This window comes from Salmo salar, chromosome ssa06 (genome assembly GCF_905237065.1).
Source record: "Salmo salar chromosome ssa06, Ssal_v3.1, whole genome shotgun sequence".
NCBI lineage: Eukaryota > Metazoa > Chordata > Actinopteri > Salmoniformes > Salmonidae > Salmo > Salmo salar.
Window position 1 is genome coordinate 6225939 of NC_059447.1, and position 22400 is coordinate 6248338.

At 44.8% G+C, this 22400-nt stretch overlaps 1 protein-coding gene across 2 annotated transcripts in view; it reads right to left on the reverse strand.

Annotated features, from left to right (window-relative positions):
* ift70 (intraflagellar transport 70) overlaps positions 1 to 22400 on the reverse strand; it is a 62457-nt gene that overhangs the window by 8133 nt on the left and 31924 nt on the right. Inside the window, exons 13-14 of one of the 2 annotated variants that reach the window (XM_045719666.1) lie at positions 16221 to 16297; positions 107 to 317 (exon numbers count right to left, since the gene is read on the reverse strand). In XM_045719666.1, coding sequence (XP_045575622.1) covers positions 107 to 317; positions 16221 to 16297 — 288 coding nt within the window. The remainder of the gene's footprint in view (positions 1 to 106; positions 318 to 16220; positions 16298 to 22400) is intronic. The other variant, XM_045719667.1, reaches the window with a different exon arrangement.

Consider the following 22400-nt stretch of genomic DNA (forward strand, 5'->3'; position numbering starts at 1 on the left):
AAAAAGTCAAGTGGTCTGAATACTTTCCAAAGGCACTGTATGTAATCCCTCCCTCCCTCCTTTCCCTCGTCCTCCCCCCATCTCTCTCCTTCTCTAGTTAACTCACGTTGTCATAGTGTTTCTTAACGATGGGTTCGTAAAAGCCGATGGCTTCCTTGTACTTGTTCTCCTGCATGAAGAGAACGTGAGCCACGTTGAGCTTCCAGGTGTCGTGTTCATTACAGAACTCCACCGACTTACGGAAGATCTTCTCAACCATTTGGTAGTTCTCCCTGTTCCAGTAGATCTTAGCCTGGGCCATCAGAACTGGGATGTACCTACAGGACAGGACAACAGTTATATACCCATTATATACAGTGGTTCCTCCTATAAATGTTGCATCATACAGCACCTTGCGGGCTGCTGCAGCATTCTGTGGAACGTTATCTAATTGTCAGCCATTTTTTCTGTTAATGTAAGTTAGTGCTAATTTGACCACCAGAGGGCATCTTTGAGAAGCATTTGATAGTCTTCCATATTGGCATTACCAGATAATTAAAACCTTTTTTGAAATAACATAGTATATGGGATTGATTTTAAGAAATGTGGCTTAATTCATTTCATTAATATTATGGTGTTTCTATTCAGAGAAAAATGAAACTCTCAGGGTTTCCGTTAGGATGGAATGGAAAATATGGCGCTGTACAACGTGACGTCGGGAGTAGGCTACAGCAGAAGACGATTGGAGGATTCTAAATTGTTTGCCTTCATTAGACAACTTTGTTACAATATTTCTGTAAATCAGTGATATTTATTCCCATAGTAATTCATTATGGATCCAGATCTAAATCACCATCTGCATTTAGAAAGAGTATTTTTATCATTATTTTATTAACGAAAGCATAAAGATGCTGATGAAGAAATACAGTACTGTTCAGTATGTCAATATTCTTTTAAAATAAATAAGACCTGCACCACTTTTAAGAGCACATTACTCAACACTAGTGAGACTCATTTCGCATATGTTAGTGTCACGACTTCTACCAAAGTTGATGCCCCTCCTTGTTCGGGTGGTGTTCGGCAATCGACGTCACCGGTCTTCTAGCCACCATTGATCAGTTTTTCATTTTCCATTGGTTTTGTCTGGTCTCTTTACACACCTGTTTCATATCCCAGTAATTATATGTTGTGTATTTAACCCTCTGCTTCCCCTCATTTCTCTGTCGGTGATTGTTTGTTTGTTATGTACGTGTTGTTTATGTATCGGTGTGCGACGGGTTATTGTTTTACCCAGATTATTTTTCTACGTGGGTTTTGGAAATAAATACTCCATTTTTTAACCACTCTGTTTTCTCCTGCCCCTGACTTCCCTGCCACCTACATACACGGACTATGACAGAATCACCGACCAATTCTTTGAAGTCAGCAGGAGAAGATATCCCGGACAGGGAGGTGGAGGAGCGCATCCAGAAGAATGCAGAGAGACTATCACATCCATGCACTGCTATGGATCGCGCTGTTCAGCTGATGGACCGCTTGGAGAGACGGGAGATTCAGCCAGCGCCTCCACCAGCCCAACCGGGGTTGATCCAAAACGCCCCTTGTCAACCTGAACCGGGTGGTATCCGTCTAGCCATGCCTCGGGGTTACGACGGAAGTACTGCCAACTGCCGGGGTTTCCTGCTCCAATTAGAACTTTATCTGGCCACGGTCCACCCAGTTCCATAAGACCATGAGAAGATTTTCGGACTCGTCTCGTGCCTTACCGGGAGAGCCCTGGAATGGGCCAGCGCTATGGTTGAAGGAGGAGATACGGCGTTGGACTGATATGAGGAGTTCATCCGCCGTTTCCGGGCAGTCTTCGACCACCCACCCGAGGGCAGAGCGGCGGGTGAGCGCCTCTACCATCTGAGGCAGGAGACGAGGAGTGCCCAGGATTTCGCATTGGAGTTCAGGACCCTGGCAGCCGGTGCAGGATGGAATCACGGGGCCCTGATAGATCATTATCGCTGCAGTCTGCGGGAGGACGTCCGTCGGGAGCTGGCCTGTAGAGACACCACCCTAACCTTCGACCAGCTGGTGGATCTGTCCATCCGGTTGGACAACAGGCTGGCTGCTCGCGGACGTCCAGAACGGGGTCTGGTGGTTTCATCCTCCCGCACCCCCTCTCCTATAACCATGGAGCCAGGAGAGAGGGTGCACAGGGAGACCGGAGGGAGTTCCCGCTCGTGTACCATCGGTGACCGCAGAGGACACACTGCTGGTTGGTGCCGGGTAGGTTCTTCTGGGAATCGAGGTAACATGCAGGGGGCTCTGGCGCCACCCCAGGTGAGTAGGCACCATTCTCATCCAGAGCCCTCTGTTGCTCATATATTTCTGTCTGTCACTTTTCCAGATTTTTCCCCTCATTCCCAGCATAAAGCACTAGTAGATTCAGGCGCGGCTGGGAACTTTATTGATCAAACGTTGGCTCATAGTTTAGGGATCCTTATTGTACCGGTGAAAGTACCTTTTCCCATTCACACCTTAGACAGTCGACCATTAGGGTCAGGGTTGATTAGGGAGGCCACGGCTCCATTGACTATGGTGACGCAGGGGGGGTCACAAGGAGAAAATTAGTATTTTCCTTATCGACACTCCTGCGTATCCGGTGGTGCTGGGTCTGCCCTGGTTAACTAGTCATAACCCCACTTTTTCTTGGCCACAGAGGGCTCTTACGGGGTGGTCGCGAGAGTGCTCAGGTAGGTGTGTAGGGGTTTCCGTTGGTGCTACTACGGTGGAAAGTCCAGACCAGGTCTCCACCGTGCGCATTCCCCCTGAATATGCCGATTTGGCTCTCGCCTTCTGTAAAAGGAAGGCGACTCAATTACCACCTCATCGACAGGGGGATTGTGCGATAAATCTCATGGCAGACGCTACACTTCCCAAGAGTCACGTGTATCCCCTGTCCCAAGCGGAGACGGTGGCTATGGAGACATATGTTTCCGAATCCCTGCGTCAGGGATACATTAGGCCCTCCATCTCACCCGTCTCCTCGAGTTTCTTTTTTGTGAAGAAGAAGGACCGTGCATTGATTAGAGGTCTTAATAAAATTACAGTGGGGTACAGTTACCCGCTACCTCTGATCGCCCCGGTGATTGAATTAATGCACGGCGTGCGCTTCTTCACAAAACTGGATCTCAGGAGTGCGTACAACCTGGTGCGTATCCGAGATGGAGACGAGTGGAAGACAGCATTTAGTACCACCTCAGGGCATTATGAGTACCTTGTCATGCCGTACGGGTTAAAAAATGCTCCATCAGTCTTCCAATCTTTTGTCGATGAGATTTTCAGGGACCTGCACGGGCAGGGTGTAGTGGTGTATATCGATGACATTCTGATTTACTCCGCTACACGCGCCGAGCATGTGTCCCTGGTGCGCAAAGTGCTTGGTCACCTGTTGGAGCATGACCTGTATGTCAAGGCTGAGAAATGCTTGTTCTTTAAACAGTCCGTCTCTTTCTTAGGATATCGTCAGGAGTGGAGATGGAGAGTGACCATATTACAGCCGTGCGTAATTGGCCGACTCCCACCACGGTAAAGGAAGTGCAGCGATTTTTAGGGTTTGCCAATTACTACCGGAGATTTATCCGGGGTTTTGGTCAGATAGCTGCTCCCATTACCTGACTGCTGAAGGGGGGTCCGGTGCGCATGCAGTGGTCGGCTGGGTCGGACAGGGCTTTTAGGAAACTGAAGGCTCTGTTTACCTCGGTTCCTGTGTTGGCTCATCCGGATCCGTCTCTGCAATTCATAGTGGAGGTGGACGCATCTGAGGCTGGGATAGGAGCTGTGCTCTCTCAGCGTTCAGGTACGCCACCTAAGCTCCGCCCCTGTGCCTTCTTCTCTAAGAAGCTCAGCCCGGAGGAGCAAAACTATGATGTGGGGGACAGGGAGCTGTTGGCTATCGTCAAGGCTCTGAAGGTGTGGAGACACTGGCTTGAGGGGGCTAAACACCCTTTCCTCATCTGGACTGACCACCGCAATCTGGAGTACATCCGGGAGGCGAGGAGACTGAATCCTCGCCAGGCAAGGTGGGCCATGTTTTTCACCCGTTTTGTGTTTACCCGCTCTTATAGACCAGGTTCCCAGAACGTCAAGGCAGACGCACTGTCCCGGCTGTATGACACAGAGGAGCGGTCCACGGATCCCACTCCCATCATCCCAGCCTCTTGTTTGGTGGCACTGGTAGTATGGGAGCTGGACGCGGACATTGAGCGGGCGTCACGTGCAGAGCCCGTTCCCCCTCAGTGTCCAGCTGGGCGTCTGTACGTTCCATCCGCTGTCCGCGACCGATTGATCTACTGGGCTCACACGTCACCCTCCTCTGGTCATCCTGGGATTGGTCGGACAATGCGCTGTCTTAGTGGGAGGTACTGGTGGCCCACCTTAGCTAAGGACTTGAGGGTTTATGTTTCCTTCTGCTCAGTGTGCGCCCAGTGCAAGGCTCCTAGACACCTACCCAGGGGTAAGTTACAACCCTTACCCGTTCCACAGCGGCCGTGGTCGCACTTGTCGGTGGATTTCATAACCAATCTTCCACCATCAAAAGGTAACACCACGATCCTGGTCGTTGTGGATCGCTTTTCTAAGTCCTGTCGTCTCCTCCCTTTGCCCGGTCTCCCTACGGCCCTACAGATGGCGGAGGCTCTGTTTACACACGTCTTTCGGCACTACGGGGTGCCTGAGGATATAGTGTCTGATCGAGGGCCCCAGTTCACGTCAAGGGTTTGGAAGGCGTTAATGGAACGTCTGGGGGTCTCGGTTAGCCTTACCTCGGGTTTTCACCCCGAAAGTAACGGGCAGGTGGAGAGAGTTAATCAGGATGTGGGTAGGTTTCTGAGGTCTTATTGCCAGGATCGGCCGGGGGAGTGGGCGGCGTTTGTGCCCTGGGCAGAGATGGCTCAGAACTCGCTCCGCCACTCCTCCACTAACCTCACTCCATTTCAGTGTGTGTTGGGTTATCAGCCGGTTCTGGCCCCTTGGCATCAGAGTCAGACCGAGGCTCCTGCGGTGGACCACTGGTTCCGGCGCGCGGAGGAGACCTGGGACGCAGCTCACGTCCCCCTTCAGCGCGCCGTACGACGTCAAAAAGCTGGTGCAGACCGTCGCCGCAGTGAGGCCCCGGTGTTTGCACCGGGGGACAGGGTCTGGCTCTCGACCCGAAACCTGCCCCTCCGCCTGTCCTGCCGGAAGCTGAGTCTGCGATTTGTGGGGCCGTTTAAAGTCCTAAGGAGATTAAACGAGGTATGTTATAGGTTAAAGCTTTCCCCCAATTACCACATTAACCTATCATCCCATCGTTCCATGTGTCTCTCCTCAGGCCGGAGATTTCGTTTTAATTTAACAAGCGGATGCTTGGGACTCGGCTATATATATATACACTGCTCAAAAAAATAAAGGGAACACTTAAACAACACAATGTAACTCCAAGTCAATCACACTTCTGTGAAATCAATCACACTTCTGTGAAATCAAACTGTCCACTTAGGAAGCAACACTGATTGACAATACATTTCACATGCTGTTGTGCAAATGGAATAGACAACAGGTGGAAATTATAGGCAATTAGCAAGACACCCCCAATAAAGGAGTGGTTCTGCAGGTGGTGACCACAGACCACTTCTCAGTTCCTATGCTTCCTGGCTGATATTTTGGTCACTTTTGAATGCTGGCGGTGCTTTCACTCTAGTGGTAGCATGAGACGGAGTCTACAACCCACACAAGTGGCTCAGGTAGTGCAGCTCATCCAGGATGGCACATCAATGCGAGCTGTGGCAAGAAGGTTTGCTGTGTCTGTCAGCGTAGTGTCCAGAGCATGGAGGCGCTACCAGGAGACAGGCCAGTACATCAGGAGACGTGGAGGAGGCCGTAGGAGGGCAACAACCCAACAGCAGGACCGCTACCTCCGCCTTTGTGCAAGGAGGAGCAGGAGGAGCACTGCCAGAGCCCTGCAAAATGACCTCCAGCAGGCCACAAATGTGCATGTGTCTGCTCAAACGGTCAGAAACAGACTCCATGAGGGTGGTATGAGGGCCCGACGTCCACAGGTGGGGGTTGTGCTTACAGCCCAACACCATGCAGGACGTTTGGCATTTGCCAGAGAACACCAAGATTGGCAAATTCCCCACTGGCGCCCTGTGCTCTTCACAGATGAAAGCAGGTTCACACTGAGCACATGTGACAGACGTGACAGAGTCTGGAGACGCTGTGGAGAACGTTCTGCTGCCTGCAACATCCTCCAGCATGACCGGTTTGACGGTGTGTCAATCATGGTGTGGGGTGGCATTTCTTTGGGGGGCCGCACAGCCCTCCATGTGCTCGCCAGAGGTAGCCTGACTGCCATTAGGTACCGAGATGAGATCCTCAGACCCCTTGTGAGACCATATGCTGGTGCGGTTGGCCCTGGGTTCCTCCTAATGCAAGACAATGCTAGACCTCATGTGGCTGGAGTGTGTCAGCAGTTCCTGCAAGAGGAAGGCATTGATGCTATGGACTGGCCCGCCCGTTCCCCAGACCTGAATCCAATTGAGCACATCTGGGACATCATGTCTCGCTCCATCCACCAACGCCACGTTGCACCACAGACTGTCCAGGAGTTGGCGGATGCTTTAGTCCAGGTCTGGGAGGAGATCCCTCAGGAGACCATCCACCACCTCATCAGGAGCATGCCCAGGCGTTGTAGGGAGGTCATACAGGCACGTGGAGGCCACACACACTACTGAGCCTCATTTTGACTTGTTTTAAGGACATTACAAAGTTGGATCAGCCTGTAGTGTGGTTTTCCACTTTAATTTTGAGTGTGACTCCAAATCCAGACCTCCATGGGTTGACAAATTGGATTTCCATTGATTATTTTTGTGTTTTTGTTGTCAGCACATTCAACTATGTAAAGAAAAAAGTATTTAATAAGATTATTTCATTCATTCAGATCTAGGATGTGTTATTTTAGTGTTCCCTTTATTTTTTTGAGCAGTGTATATATATATATATATATATATATTTTTTTTATTCTCTAAACATTAACCAAGTGTGATCGCTTGTTTGTACTGTTCTGAAGTTTCGACCCAATGATTCGTCTGACAAACAAAATAACTTTGCGTCCTGCAGGCCCAGGCATGGATCAAACTGGCGAGACATTCAATAATGTCATCTTCACAGACGAATCAACCGTGGCCCTCGAGCAATCAAGCAAGCCGAGTCCCAAGCATCCGCTCAAACTCCATGTGTGGGGGGGGCAATTTCTCGCCAAGGACCAGGCCCATATTTGATTTTTGATGGTAAGTTTAGCTATTTACAAAGAAAAAGGTACATAAAATATTGTAGCCTACACCTCACGGACTGTTATGTGTTCCACAATAACTCACTCTTGCCTCCTTTTTCAGGTATCATGGCTCGAGATTTCTTTGAGGAAGAAATCATCAAGAGATATGCTGGACCCCATGTCAGAGAGGTGTTTCTGGGAGATATGCTGGACCCCATGTCAGAGAGGTGTTTCTGGGAGATATGCTGAACCCCATGTCAGAGAGGTGTTTCTGGGAGATATGCTGGACCCCATGTCAGAGAGGTGTTTCTGGGAGATATGCTGGACCCCATGTCAGAGAGGTGTTTCTGGGAGATATGCTGGACCCTATGTCAGAGAGGTGTTTCTGGGAGATATGCTGGACCCCATGTCAGAGAGGTGTTTCTGGGAGATATGCTGGACCCCATGTCAGAGAGGTGTTTCTGGGAGATATGCTGGACCCCATGTCAGAGAGGTGTTTCTGGGAGATATGCTGGACCCTATGTCAGAGAGGTGTTTCTGGGACCACATCGTGTCTTTCAAGGTAGGATTATAGCAATATTTTGTTACGTTTAGGCCTATTTACATGTATATTTATATTATTGTACCTAATGTTGGCCGTTAGGCTAAATGTCTTGTTTTCTTCTCCAAATGCAGACAGTAGACCCAAAACACACCGCCGCCCGGGTTTGCATTGCAAATGAGGGCATAAACTGGGTCAAGACACCAGCAGAGTAAGTAGACCTTTATGTAGTAAAATAAAGGTTAAATAAATAAATAAAAGACCTAAAACACCATCGGTAGGCCTACAGTATATCTAAACATATTTTATTCATCTCTACATGTAGGTCTCCAGATTTAAACCCGATCTAATTTGTTTGGCATCAACTGAAAACATTCATCCGTAACTCTGCCAAGCCGACAGGCAAAGATGAACTGATCAAGGTCATCAAGATGTTTTGGCTAGAGAAAATTACGATACAACAATGCAACAAATACATTGATCATCTCAGCAAGGTTTTACCTGTGGTCGTGGAGCTGGCTGGAAGTGCGACTAAAATGTAGTTTAAACAAACATCTGCATTTGAATGTCTTTTTACTCGTTATTTTATTAACGAAAGCATAAAGATATCGCTGAAGAAATACTGTACTGCTGTTTTGAGTTAGAAATGTAACACTTTAGAATAATTAAGCATCGAATACATTGCAAGTTGAGGGATTTTCACAACAGTAGCCGGGTTATAAAAAGTCTATTGTCCTGCTAATAGGAAACATTTGCATGATGGGATACACCTATAGCGCTACAGTACTACACCTGCTACAGTACTACAGTACACTTGTGAAAAACACGTGTTTGAAAACCTGTTTTCAAAATGCCTGCAGTAAATAAAAGTAAATAAAAATACAGTATCTTGTTTACATTCTTTATTGTAACCACAATGTCACAAATAATTTGTATCTACCTTTCCAATTACTTTTAGAGTTTGGGATTTACAAATGTGCGCTTTCATTATTAGTTACATTGTTTTAGTTCGAACGTGCAGACTTTTTTTTCTTTAACCTCTATGGGACCCCTTCCCATTCTCATCCCGTTAACGGGATTGATTTTGACAACAGCCAGTGGAAAATCAGAGCGCCAAATTTAAAACAGCTAAAATCTCATAATTCCATTTTCTCAAACAATCAACTATTTTACACCATTTTAAAGATAAACTTCTCGTTAACCTGTTATGGCTAGGGGGCAGTATTTTCACGGCTGGATAAAAAACATACCCGATTTAATCTGGTTACTACTCCTGCCCAGTAACTAGAATATGCATATAATTATTGGCTTTGGATAGAAAACACCCTAAAGTTTCTAAAACTGTTTGAATGGTGTCTTTGAGTATAACAGAACTCATATGGCAGGCAAAAACCTGAGAACATTTCATGCAGGAAGTGGCCTGTCTGACAAGGTGTCGTTCTTCTTGTCTCTGTTTATTGAAGAGTGAGGATCTTAGCTGTCCCGTGACACTTCCTACGGCTGCCATAGGGTCTCAGAAGGCGGTAAAAAGCGGAATCGTGGCTTTGCAGGCTCTGGCTGAAACAAAGTAGCGCGTTTGGGTAGTGGCTGGTTACAGTACTGTGAGACTCAGGCTCGTGCCCGCGTCGACCGAAAGGTTTGTTTTCATTCCTCTGTTTAGCTAAATGGACATTCCCGGTCGGAATATTATCGCTTTTTTACACGAAAAATGGCATAAAAATTGATTTTAAACAGCGGTTGACATGCTTCGAAGTACGGTAATGGAATATTTAGATTTTTTTGGTCACGAATTGCGCCATGCGCATGACCCTTCTTTACCATTCGGATAGTGTCTGGGACGCACGAACAAAACGCCGCAATTCGGATATAACGATGGATTATTTTGGACCAAACCAACATTTGTTATTGAAGTAGCAGTCCTGGGAGTGCATTCTGACGAAGACAACAAAAGGTAATCAAACTTTTATAATAGTAAATCTGATATTGGTGAGTGCTAAACTTGCCGGGTGTCTAAATAGCTAGCCCGTGATGCCTGGGCTATGTACTTAGAATATTGCAAAATGTGCTTTCACCAAAAAGCTATTTTAAAATCGGACATATCGAGTGAATAGAGGAGTTATGTATCTATAATTCTTAAAATAATTGTTATGCTTTTTGTGAACGTTTATCGTGAGTAATTTAGTAAATTGTTAGCAAATTCCCCGGAAGTGGGGGTATGCTAGTTCTGAACGTCACATGCTAATGTAAAAAGCTGGTTTTTGATATAAATATGAACTTGATTGAACAAAACATGCATGTATTGTATAACATAATGTCCTAGGTGTGTCATCTGATGAAGATCATCAAAGGTTAGTGCTGCATATAGCTGTCTTCTGGGTTTTTGTGACATTATATGCTAGCTTGAAAAATGGGTGTCTGATTATTTCTGGCTTGGTACTCTGCTGACATAATCTAATGTTTTGCTTTCGCTGTAAAGCCTTTTTGAAATCGGACAGTGTGGTTAGATAAAGGAGAGTCTTATCTTTAAAATGCTGTGAAATAGTCATATGTTTGAAAAATTGAAGTTTTTGTATTTTTGAGGAATTTGTAATTCGCGCCACGCCTATCATTGGATATTGGAGCAGGTGTTCCGCTAGCGGAACGTCTAGATGTAAGAGGTTAATCTAACCACATTGTCCGATTTCAAAAAGGCTTTACGGCGAAAGCATAAAATTAGATTATGTTAGGACATAAACTTCACAAGAAACACCACACAGCCATTTTCCAAGCAACTAGATGCATCACAAAAACCCAAAACACAGTTAAATGAAGCACTAACCTTTGACAATCTTCATCAGATGACACTCCTAGGACATTATGTTACACAATACATGTATGTTTTGCTTGATAATGTTCATATTTATATCCAAAAACAGCATTTTACATTGGCGCGTAATGTTGAGAAATGTTTTCCCTCCAAACCCTCCGGTGAATCAGCACAATGAGCACACATAGTACGTAAATTCTCATCGTAAACATTGATCAATATAGAAGTGTTATGCACAGAATTATAGATACACTTTTCCTAAATGTAATCGCTTTGTCAGATTTCAAAAAAGGTTCACGGCGAAAACACAATTTGCAATTATCTGAGTACAGCCCAGATGACACTAACAACTAGCAAACAGAAACCCGCCATCTTGGAGTCAATAAAACTAAGAAATTACATTATAAATATTCACTTACCTTTGATTATCTTCATCAGAAGGCACTCCCAGGAATCCCAGCTCCACAATAAATGTTCGATAAAGTTCATATTTATTTCCAAATAATCCATTTTGTTCGCGCGTTAGGTTCACTATCCAAATCCACTACGCGCATGCTTACTTAGTCCAGACGAAAAGTCAAAAAAGTTATACTACAGTTTGTAGAAACATGTCAAACGATGTATAGAATCAATCTTTAGGTTGTTTTTATCATATACCTTGAATGAAATTCCAACCGGACCTATCCGTTCTCTTTAGGAGTGAATATGAACTCAGCTCGCTCCCAAGTCATTGCGCGTGACTTGAGCCCATGCCTTATAATGGGACACCAGTTTACCACAGCTGGTATTCCCTTCAAATTCACCATAGAATCTTCAAACACCGTTCTAAAGACTGCTGACATCTAGTGGAAGCTTTAGGAAGTGCAACATGAACCCTAAGTCACTGTATACAGGTCTAGGCTCCAATTAAGCCCTCTTGTTGTTTGTAAAGTCAAATTAAAATGAAGATTATTGTTGAAATGAATTGCTCGACTGGTGTAGGTTTTCTCCATCTGTTGGTGTGCAACACTTGCATAACATGTTAGCTATATTTTCAGCACCAGCCACTGTTCACCTCCTATTGAGCTGCGGTTGCCGCCAGTTGTTTTTTAAATGGAACCTTTATTTAACTAGGCAAGTCAGGTAAGAACAAATTCTTATTTACAATGATGGCCTACCCCAGCCAAACCCGGATGACGCTCTGCCAATTGTGTGCCGCCCTATGGCACTCTCAATCACGGGCGGATGTGATACAGCCTGTATTCGAACCAGGGACTGTAGTAATGCCTCTTGCACTGAGATGACTGCGCCACTCAGGAGCCATGACCAGAACGTTAACCGTGTGTAGGTAGATGTGGAAAGGTAAATACAAATGATTTGTTGCAAGTTGAGGGGATTCACACCTAGCTCACGTTGGGGGGGGTCACACCTAGCTCAAGTTGGGGGGGGTCACACCTAGCTCAAGTTGGGGGGGGGTCACACCTAGCTCAAGTTGGGGAGGGGGGGTCACACCTAGCTCAAGTTGGGGAGGGGGGGTCACACCTAGCTCAAGTTGGGGAGGGGGGGGTCACACCTAGCTCAAGTTGGGGAGGGGGGGTCACACCTAGCTCAAGTTGGGGAGGGGGGGTCACACCTAGCTCAAGTTGGGGGGGGGTCACACCTAGCTCAAGTTGGGGGGGCTCACACCTAGCTTAAGTTGGGGGGGTCACACCTAGCTCAAGTTGGGGGGAGGGGGGTCACACCTAGCTCAAGTTGGGGGGGGGTCACACCTAGCTCAAGTTGGGGAGGGGGGGTCACACCTAGCTCAAGTTGGGGAGGGGGGTCACACCTAGCTCAAGTTGGGGGGGGTCACACCTAGCTCAAGTTGGGGGGGGGTCACACCTAGCTCAAGTTGGGGGGGGTCACACCTAGCTCAAGTTGGGGGGGGTCACACCTAGCTCAAGTTGGGGAAGGGGGGGTCACACCTAACTCAAGTTGGGGGGAGGGGGGGTCACACCTAGCTCAAGTTGGGGGGGGTCACACCTAGCTCAAGTTGGGGGGGGTCACACCTAGCTCAAGTTGGGGAGGGGGGGTCACACCTAGCTCAAGTTGGGGGGGGTCACACCTAGCTCAAGTTGGGGGGGCTCACACCTAGCTTAAGTTGGGGGGGGTCACACCTAGCTCAAGTTGGGGGAGGGGGGTCACACCTAGCTCAAGTTGGGGGGGGGGTCACACCTAGCTCAAGTTGGGGAAGGGGGGGTCACACCTAGCTCAAGTTGGGGGGGGGGTCACACCTAGCTCAAGTTGGGGAGGGGGGGTCACACCTAGCTCAAGTTGGGGAGGGGGGTCACACCTAGCTCAAGTTGGGGGGGGGGTCACACCTAGCTCAAGTTGGGGGGGGTCACACCTAGCTCAAGTTGGGGGGGGTCACACCTAGCTCAAGTTGGGGGGGGTCACACCTAGCTCAAGTTGGGGGGGGTCACACCTAGCTCAAGTTGGGGGGGGTCACACCTAGCTCAAGTTGGGGGGGGTCACACCTAGCTCAAGTTGGGAGGGAGGGGGGGTCACACCTAGCTCAAGTTGGGGGGGGTCACACCTAGCTCAAGTTGGGGGGGGTCACACCTAGCTTAAGTTGGGGGGGTCACACCTAGCTCAAGTTGGGGGGAGGGGGGGTCACACCTAGCTCAAGTTGGGGGGGGGTCACACCTAGCTCAAGTTGGGGAAGGGGGGGTCACACCTAGCTCAAGTTGGGGAGGGGGGGGTCACACCTAGCTCAAGTTAGGGGGGGGGGGGGGTCACACCTAGCTCAAGTTGGGGGGGGGGTCACACATAGCTCGGCTATTAGACAATTCTTTAGTAAAGGTTGAATAGTCTATTGTTCAGCTAATAGCCCATCCTTGTTAGCAGAATTCACAGCCTGCTACGCTTGTGAAAAATGAATAATAATACTGTTTCCCCTTTCCACATGTTAAAGATTCCAATTGATAAAGTGTTTTTGGCCACAATCGAAACCTGCTCCCTGCGTGTTTCATTACATTATTATGTCGGTGTTAGAGCAAATAGCCTGGATTATTACTCCCATCTCGTTCCTCTCCCTCTTCCACACGTCATTCTCCGCCTGAGTGGCTCGCTTGTGGGCATGCTGGCAGGATATGACAGCACCTTCGGTTGTGCGTCAAGAATTCAAAGCAAATTTGTATGAAGGTCTGGTTATTCACAGGCAAATAGTAATATGCTCTAAATCGCTCTGGCGACAAACACATTTTGCTGCCCTGTTTTCTATCGTCCACATGGCTGGGAGAACCTCCTCAGATTAATGCAGATGAAGGGAGTTAGATATGCATAGAAAATGTAGTGTAATTTTTCTTTCTGTATATATAAACTACAAATCAGCCTTTACTTAAATCATGTTTCTAGTCTATTGCATAGTTACAATGTGTAATCATTGATGTCCCAGGAGCAGGAGTGGTAAACACTGTTGAAGTGTATAATTGTAATACATACATGCAGACACAGCATCATTCAAAGAATGGAGTTTGATACACCTGGTATTGGATATGACTGAAAAAGAACTTGCTAAATCGCAATTTTCGTAAATGAACTATATGACCAAAAAATATGCACAATTGTTTGTCTCTACATTAACCTGTTAGGGCTAGGGGGCAGTATTTGCACGGCTGGATAAAAAAAATGTACCCGATTTAATCTGGTTACTAATCCTACCCAGTAACTAGAATATGCATATACTTATTATATATGGATAGAAAACACTCTAAAGTTTCTAAAACTGTTTGAATGGTGTCTGTGAGTATAACAGAACTCATTTGGCAGGCAAAACCCTGAGACATTTTCTGACAGGAAGTGGATACCTGATGTGTTGTATTACCTTTAAACCTATGCCATTGAAAAACACAGGGGCTGAGGAATATTTTGGCACTTCCTATTGCTTCCACTAGATGTCACCAGCCTTTACAAAGTGTTTTGAGTCCTCTGGAGGGAGATCTGACCGAACAAGAGCCATGGAACGATGATGGCCCATTAGACACCTGGCGCGAGTTCATGTTGGGTACCCTCGTTCCAATACGTTATAAAAGAGTATGCATTCGTCCACCTTGAATATTATTCATGTTCTGGTTAAAAAGGCCCTAATGATTTATGCTATACAACGTTTGACATGTTTGAACGAACGTAAATATATTTTTTCCCCTCGTTCATGAAGTGAAGTCCGGCGGGCTTAGATCATGTGCTAACAAGACGGAGATTTTTGGACATAAATGATGAGCTTTTTTGAACAAAACTACATTCGTTATGGACCTGTGATACCTGGAAGTGACATCTGATGAAGAGAATCAAAGGTAATGGATTATTTACATAGTATTTTCGATTTTAGATCTCCCCAACATGACGACTAGTCTGTATCGCAACGCGTATTTTTCTGGGCGCAGTGCTCAGATTATTGCAAAGTGTGATTTCCCAGTAAGGTTATTTTTAAATCTGGCAAGTTGATTGCGTTCAAGAGATGTAAATCTATAATTCTTTAAATGACAATATAATATTTTACCAATGTTTTCTAATTTTAATTATTTAATTTGTGATGCTGACTTGACTGCCGGTTATTGGAGGGAAACGATTTCCTCAACATCAATGCCATAGTAAAACGCTGTTTTTGGATATAAATATGAACTTGATAGAACTAAAAATGCATGCATTGTCTAACATAATGTCCTAGGAGTGTCATCTGATGGAGATTGTAAAAGGTTAGTGCATCATTTTAGCTGGTTTTATGGTTTTGGTGACCCTGTCTTTGAATTGACAAAACATTACACACAACTCTTGTAAATGTACTGTCCTAACATACTCTAAATTTATGCTTTCGCCGTAAAACCTTTTTGAAATCGTAAAACGTGGTTAGATTAAGGAGATGTTTATCTTTCAAAGGGTGTAAAATAGTTGTATGTTTGAAAAATTTGAATTTTGACATTTATTTGGATTCAAATTTGCCGCTCTTGAAATGCACCTGCTGTTGATGGAGTGCACCACGGGGGGGATGCAGGCGTCCCACCTTGCCCATAGAGGTTAACTAACATATTCCTCTCAATTGTAATTTTTTTGCTTGACTCGTTATGACGTTATAATTACTTACATTTGCTTCCACCGTAATGTTTTTGTCAGACATTTTTGCTGAAGAAAGTCACCAGCAACAGGTGGCATAACGTCAAACCACTCGATATGGTCAACCTTGGGACCTAAATGCATAATGAGTGCTCTAACTCCCCCTTGTGGTGGTCTGGAGCAATGAAGCCGCGACGCTGGGTACCTCTAAGTCCCACGGCGTAAGCTCTCAACTTTTAAAGGAGGAAGCACTGTAGCAGTAGATGTTAGCCTGGGAGAGGTCAAGTCACCAATATGGAAGTAGAGGAAATACCCCATTCAGACAATCAGACAGGGAGAAGGTCCAGACCAGCCACCAATCAGGCAGGGAGAAGGTCTAGACCAGCCACCAAAAAGGGAAGAATAATGGACCAAAGTGACCAACCAGCAGAGTAGGTGAGGTAAGTCACCAATCAGGGAAGAGAAAGGTGAGACAAGCTACCAATCAGACAGGAGAATACTAAGTAGGGGCGGGGTCTACTCACTTCTCCACCATCTCATCGTAGTCCTGGAGGGTCTTCTTCAAGGCTTCGTTATCCCGGGCTAGTCTGGCTTCCTGCACCTTAGACACAAAGATTACACACAGGTTACGGGCTAGCCTGGCTTCCTGCACCTCAGAGACAAAGATTACACACAGGTCACGGGCTAGCCTGGCTTCCTACACCTCAGAGACAAAGATTACACACAGGTTACGGGCTAGCCTGGCTTCCTGCACCTCAGAGACAAAGATTACACACAGGTTACGGGCTAGCCTGGCTTCCTACACCTCAGAGACAAAGATTACACACAGGTTACGGGCTAGCCTGGCTTCCTACACCTCAGAGACAAAGATTACACACAGGTTACGGGCTAGCCTGGCTTCCTACACCTCAGAGACAAAGATTACACACAGGTTACGGGCTAGCCTGGCTTCCTGCACCTCAGAGACAAAGATTACACACAGGTTACGGGCTAGCCTGGCTTCCTGCACCTCAGAGACAGACTACACACAGGTCACAGACTATGGATGCTTTATGTTGTTCTCTCCAATAATAACACAGAATAGTCTTATCACTGTATCCTGAACCGTTAAGGGGAAAACGTGATGTCATTCTGTAAAACACATGACTGATAGCAATTTAAAGCTATAAAGGTTAAACAGCACCAATGTGACCAGATCAGAGAAATGACTGAGCTGTAGATGGCTTGGAAAAGGTAAGTGTTCGTCCCAAATGGCACCCTAGTCCCATAGGGCTCAACTCAAAAGTAGTGCACTATATAGGGAATACACTCTTAGAAAAATAAATAAATAGGTGCTATCTAGAACCTATAAAAGGGTTCTTCAGCTGTCCCCATAAGAGAATCCCTTGAAAAACCATTTTTGGTTCCAGGTAGAACCCCTTTACACAGAGGGTTCTACATGGAACCAAAGAGTTCTACCTGGAAGCAAAAAGGGTTATCGTACGGGGACAGCTGAAAAACCCTTTTGGAACCCTTTTTTCTAAGAGCGTAGGGTTCCATTAGGGACGCAGACTAAAGCTAATAAACAAGCTGGTGGCCTGAGAGAGAAGAATGGAAGAATGTAACCTGTAGGGCCTCGGACGAAAGAAAAGGAGAATGGAAGAAAGAAAGGGAGGAGAATGGAAGACCAAATAGATGAGAGAAGGATGACAACAGGATTAAAAGGATAACCAGACAACATCAACAGGATAACAGGATAACCAGACAACATGAACAAGATAACCAGACAACATGAACAGGATAACAGGATAAACAGACAACATGAACAGGATAAACAGACAACATGAACAGGATAACAGGATAACCAGACAACATCAACAGGATAACAGGATAACCAGACAACATGAACAAGATAACCAGACAACATGAACAGGATAACAGGATAACCAGACAACATGAACAGGATAAACAGACAACATGAACAGGATAACAGGATAACCAGACAACATGAACAGGATAAACAGACAACATGAACAGGATAACAGGATAACCAGACAACATGAACAGGATAACAGGATAACCAGACAACATGAACAGGATAACAGGATAACCAGACAACATGAACAGGATAACCAGACAACATGAACAGGATAACAGGATAACCAGACAACATGAACAGGATAACAGGATAACCAGACAACATGAACAGGATAACCAGACAACATGAACAGGATAACAGGATAACCAGACAACATGAACAGGATAACAGGATAACCAGACAACATGAACAGGATAACAGGATAACCAGACAACATGAACAGGATAACAGGATAACCAGACAACATGAACAGGATAAACAGACAACATGAACAGGATAACCAGACAACATGAACAGGATAACCAGACAACATGAACAGGATAACCAGACAACATGAACAGGATAACAGGATAAACAGACAACATGAACAAGATAACCAGACAACATGAACAGGATAACAGGATAACCAGACAACATGAACAGGATAACCAGACAACATGAACAGGATAACAGGATAACCAGACCACATGAGCAGGATAACCAGACAACATGAACAGGATAACAGGATAACCAGACAACATGAGCAGGATAACCAGACAACATGAACAGGATAACAGGATAAACAGACAACATGAACAAGATAACCAGACAACATGAACAGGATAACAGGATAACCAGACAACATGAGCAGGATAACCAGACAACATGAACAGGATAACAGGATAAACAGACAACATGAGCAGGATAACAGGATAAACAGACAACATCAACTGGATAACAGGATAACCAGACAACATGAACAGGATAACCAGACAACATGAACAGGATAACCAGACAACATGAACAGGATAACAGGATAACCAGACAACATGAACAGGATAACCAGACAACATGAACAGGATAACCAGACAACATGAACAGGATAACAGGATAACCAGACAACATGAACAGGATAACAGGATAACCAGACAACATGAACAGGATAACATGATAAACAGACAACATGAACAGGATAACAGGATAACCAGACAACATGAACAGGATAACCAGACAACATGAACAGGATAACAGGATAACCAGACAACATGAACAGGATAACAGGATAACCAGACAACATGAACAGGATAACATGATAAACAGACAACATGAACAGGATAAACAGACAGCATGAACAGGATAACAGGATAACCAGACAACATGAACAGGATAACCAGACAACATGAACAGGATAACCAGACAGCATCAACAGGATAAACAGACAACATGAACAGGATAACAGGATAACCAGACAACATGAACAGGATAACATGATAAACAGACAACATGAACAGGATAAACAGACAACATGAGCAGGATAACCAGACAACATGAACAGGATAACAGGATAAACAGGATAAACAGACAACATCAACAGGATAACCAGACAACATGAACAGGATAACAGGATAACCAGACAACATGAACAGGATAACAGGATAAACAGACAACATGAACAGGATAACCAGACAACATCAACAGGATAAACAGACAGCATCAACAGGATAAACAGACAACATCAACAGGATAACAGGATAAACAGACAACTTGAACAGGATAACCAGACAACATGAACAGGATAACAGGATAACCAGACAACATGAACAGGATAACAGGATAACCAGACAACATGAACAGGATAACAGGATAACCAGACAACATGAACAGGATAACAGGATAACCAGACAACATGAACAGGATAAACAGACAACATGAACAGGATAACAGGATAACCAGACAACATGAACAGGATAACAGGATAACCAGACAACATGAACAGGATAACCAGACAACATGAACAGGATAACATGATAACCAGACAACATGAACAGGATAACCAGACAACATGAACAGGATAACCAGACAACATGAACAGGATAACCAGACAACATGAACAGGATAACATGATAAACAGACAACATGAACAGGATAAACAGACAACATGAGCAGGATAACCAGACAACATGAACAGGATAAACAGACAGCATGAACAGGATAACAGGATAACCAGACAACATGAACAGGATAACCAGACAACATGAACAGGATAACCAGACAACATGAACAGGATAACCAGACAACATGAACAGGATAACATGATAAACAGACAACATGAACAGGATAAACAGACAGCATGAACAGGATAACAGGATAACCAGACAACATGAACAGGATAACCAGACAACATGAACAGGATAACCAGACAGCATCAACAGGATAAACAGACAACATGAACAGGATAACAGGATAACCAGACAACATGATCAGGATAACCAGACAACATGAACAGGATAACATGATAAACAGACAACATGAACAGGATAAACAGACAACATGAGCAGGATAACCAGACAACATGAACAGGATAACAGGATAAACAGGATAAACAGACAACATCAACAGGATAACCAGACAACATGAACAGGATAACAGGATAACCAGACAACATGAACAGGATAACAGGATAAACAGACAACATGAACAGGATAACCAGACAACATCAACAGGATAAACAGACAGCATCAACAGGATAAACAGACAACATCAACAGGATAACAGGATAAACAGACAACTTGAACAGGATAACCAGACAACATGAACAGGATAACAGGATAACCAGACAACATGAACAGGATAACAGGATAACCAGACAACATGAACAGGATAACAGGATAACCAGACAACATGAACAGGATAACAGGATAACCAGACAACATGAACAGGATAAACAGACAACATGAACAGGATAACAGGATAACCAGACAACATGAACAGGATAACAGGATAACCAGACAACATGAACAGGATAACCAGACAACATGAACAGGATAACATGATAACCAGACAACATGAACAGGATAACAGGATAACCAGACAACATGAACAGGATAACAGGATAACCAGACAACATGAACAGGATAACCAGACAACATGAACAGGATAAACAGACAACATGAACAGGATAACAGGATAAACAGACAACATGAACAGGATAACCAGACAACATGAACAGGATAACAGGATAACCAGACAACATGAACAGGATAACAGGATAACCAGACAACATGAACAGGATAACAGGATAACCAGACAACATGAACAGGATAACAGGATAACCAGACAACATGAACAGGATAACCAGACAACATGAACAGGATAACAGGATAACCAGACAACATGAACAGGATAACAGGATAACCAGACAACATGAACAGGATAACCAGACAACATGAACAGGATAACATGATAACCAGACAACATGAACAGGATAACAGGATAACCAGACAACATGAACAGGATAACAGGATAACCAGACAACATGAACAGGATAACCAGACAACATGAACAGGATAAACAGACAACATGAACAGGATAACAGGATAAACAGACAACATGAACAGGATAACCAGACAACATGAACAGGATAACAGGATAACCAGACAACATGAACAGGATAACAGGATAACCAGACAACATGAACAGGATAACAGGATAACCAGACAACATGAACAGGATAACAGGATAACCAGACAACATGAACAGGATAACAGGATAACCAGACAACATGAACAGGATAACCAGACAACATGAACAGGATAAACAGACAACATGAACAGGATAACCAGACAACATGAACAGGATAACAGGATAACCAGACAACATGAACAGGATAACATGATAAACAGACAACATGAACAGGATAACAGGATAACCAGACAACATGAACAGGATAACCAGACAGCATGAACAGGATAACAGGATAACCAGACAACATGAACAGGATAACCAGACAACATGAACAGGATAACCAGACAACATGAACAGGATAACCAGACAACATGAACAGGATAACATGATAAACAGACAACATGAACAGGATAACCAGACAACATGAACAGGATAACCAGACAACATGAACAGGATAACCAGACAACATGAACAGGATAACCAGACAACATGAACAGGATAACATGATAAACAGACAACATGAACAGGATAAACAGACAACATGAGCAGGATAACCAGACAACATGAACAGGATAAACAGACAACATGAACAGGATAACAGGATAACCAGACAACATGAACAGGATAACCAGACAACATGAACAGGATAACCAGACAACATGAACAGGATAACCAGACAACATGAACAGGATAACATGATAAACAGACAACATGAACAGGATAAACAGACAACATGAGCAGGATAACCAGACAACATGAACAGGATAACAGGATAAACAGGATAAACAGACAACATCAACAGGATAACCAGACAACATGAACAGGATAACAGGATAACCAGACAACATGAACAGGATAACAGGATAAACAGACAACATGAGCAGGATAACCAGACAACATCAACGGGATAAACAGACAACATCAACAGGATAAACAGACAACATCAACAGGATAACAGGATAAACAGACAACTTGAACAGGATAACCAGACAACATGAACAGGATAACCAGACAACATGAACAGGATAACATGATAACCAGACAACATGAACAGGATAACAGGATAACCAGACAACATGAACAGGATAACAGGATAACCAGACAACATGAACAGGATAACAGGATAACCAGACAACATGAACAGGATAAACAGACAACATGAACAGGATAACAGGATAACCAG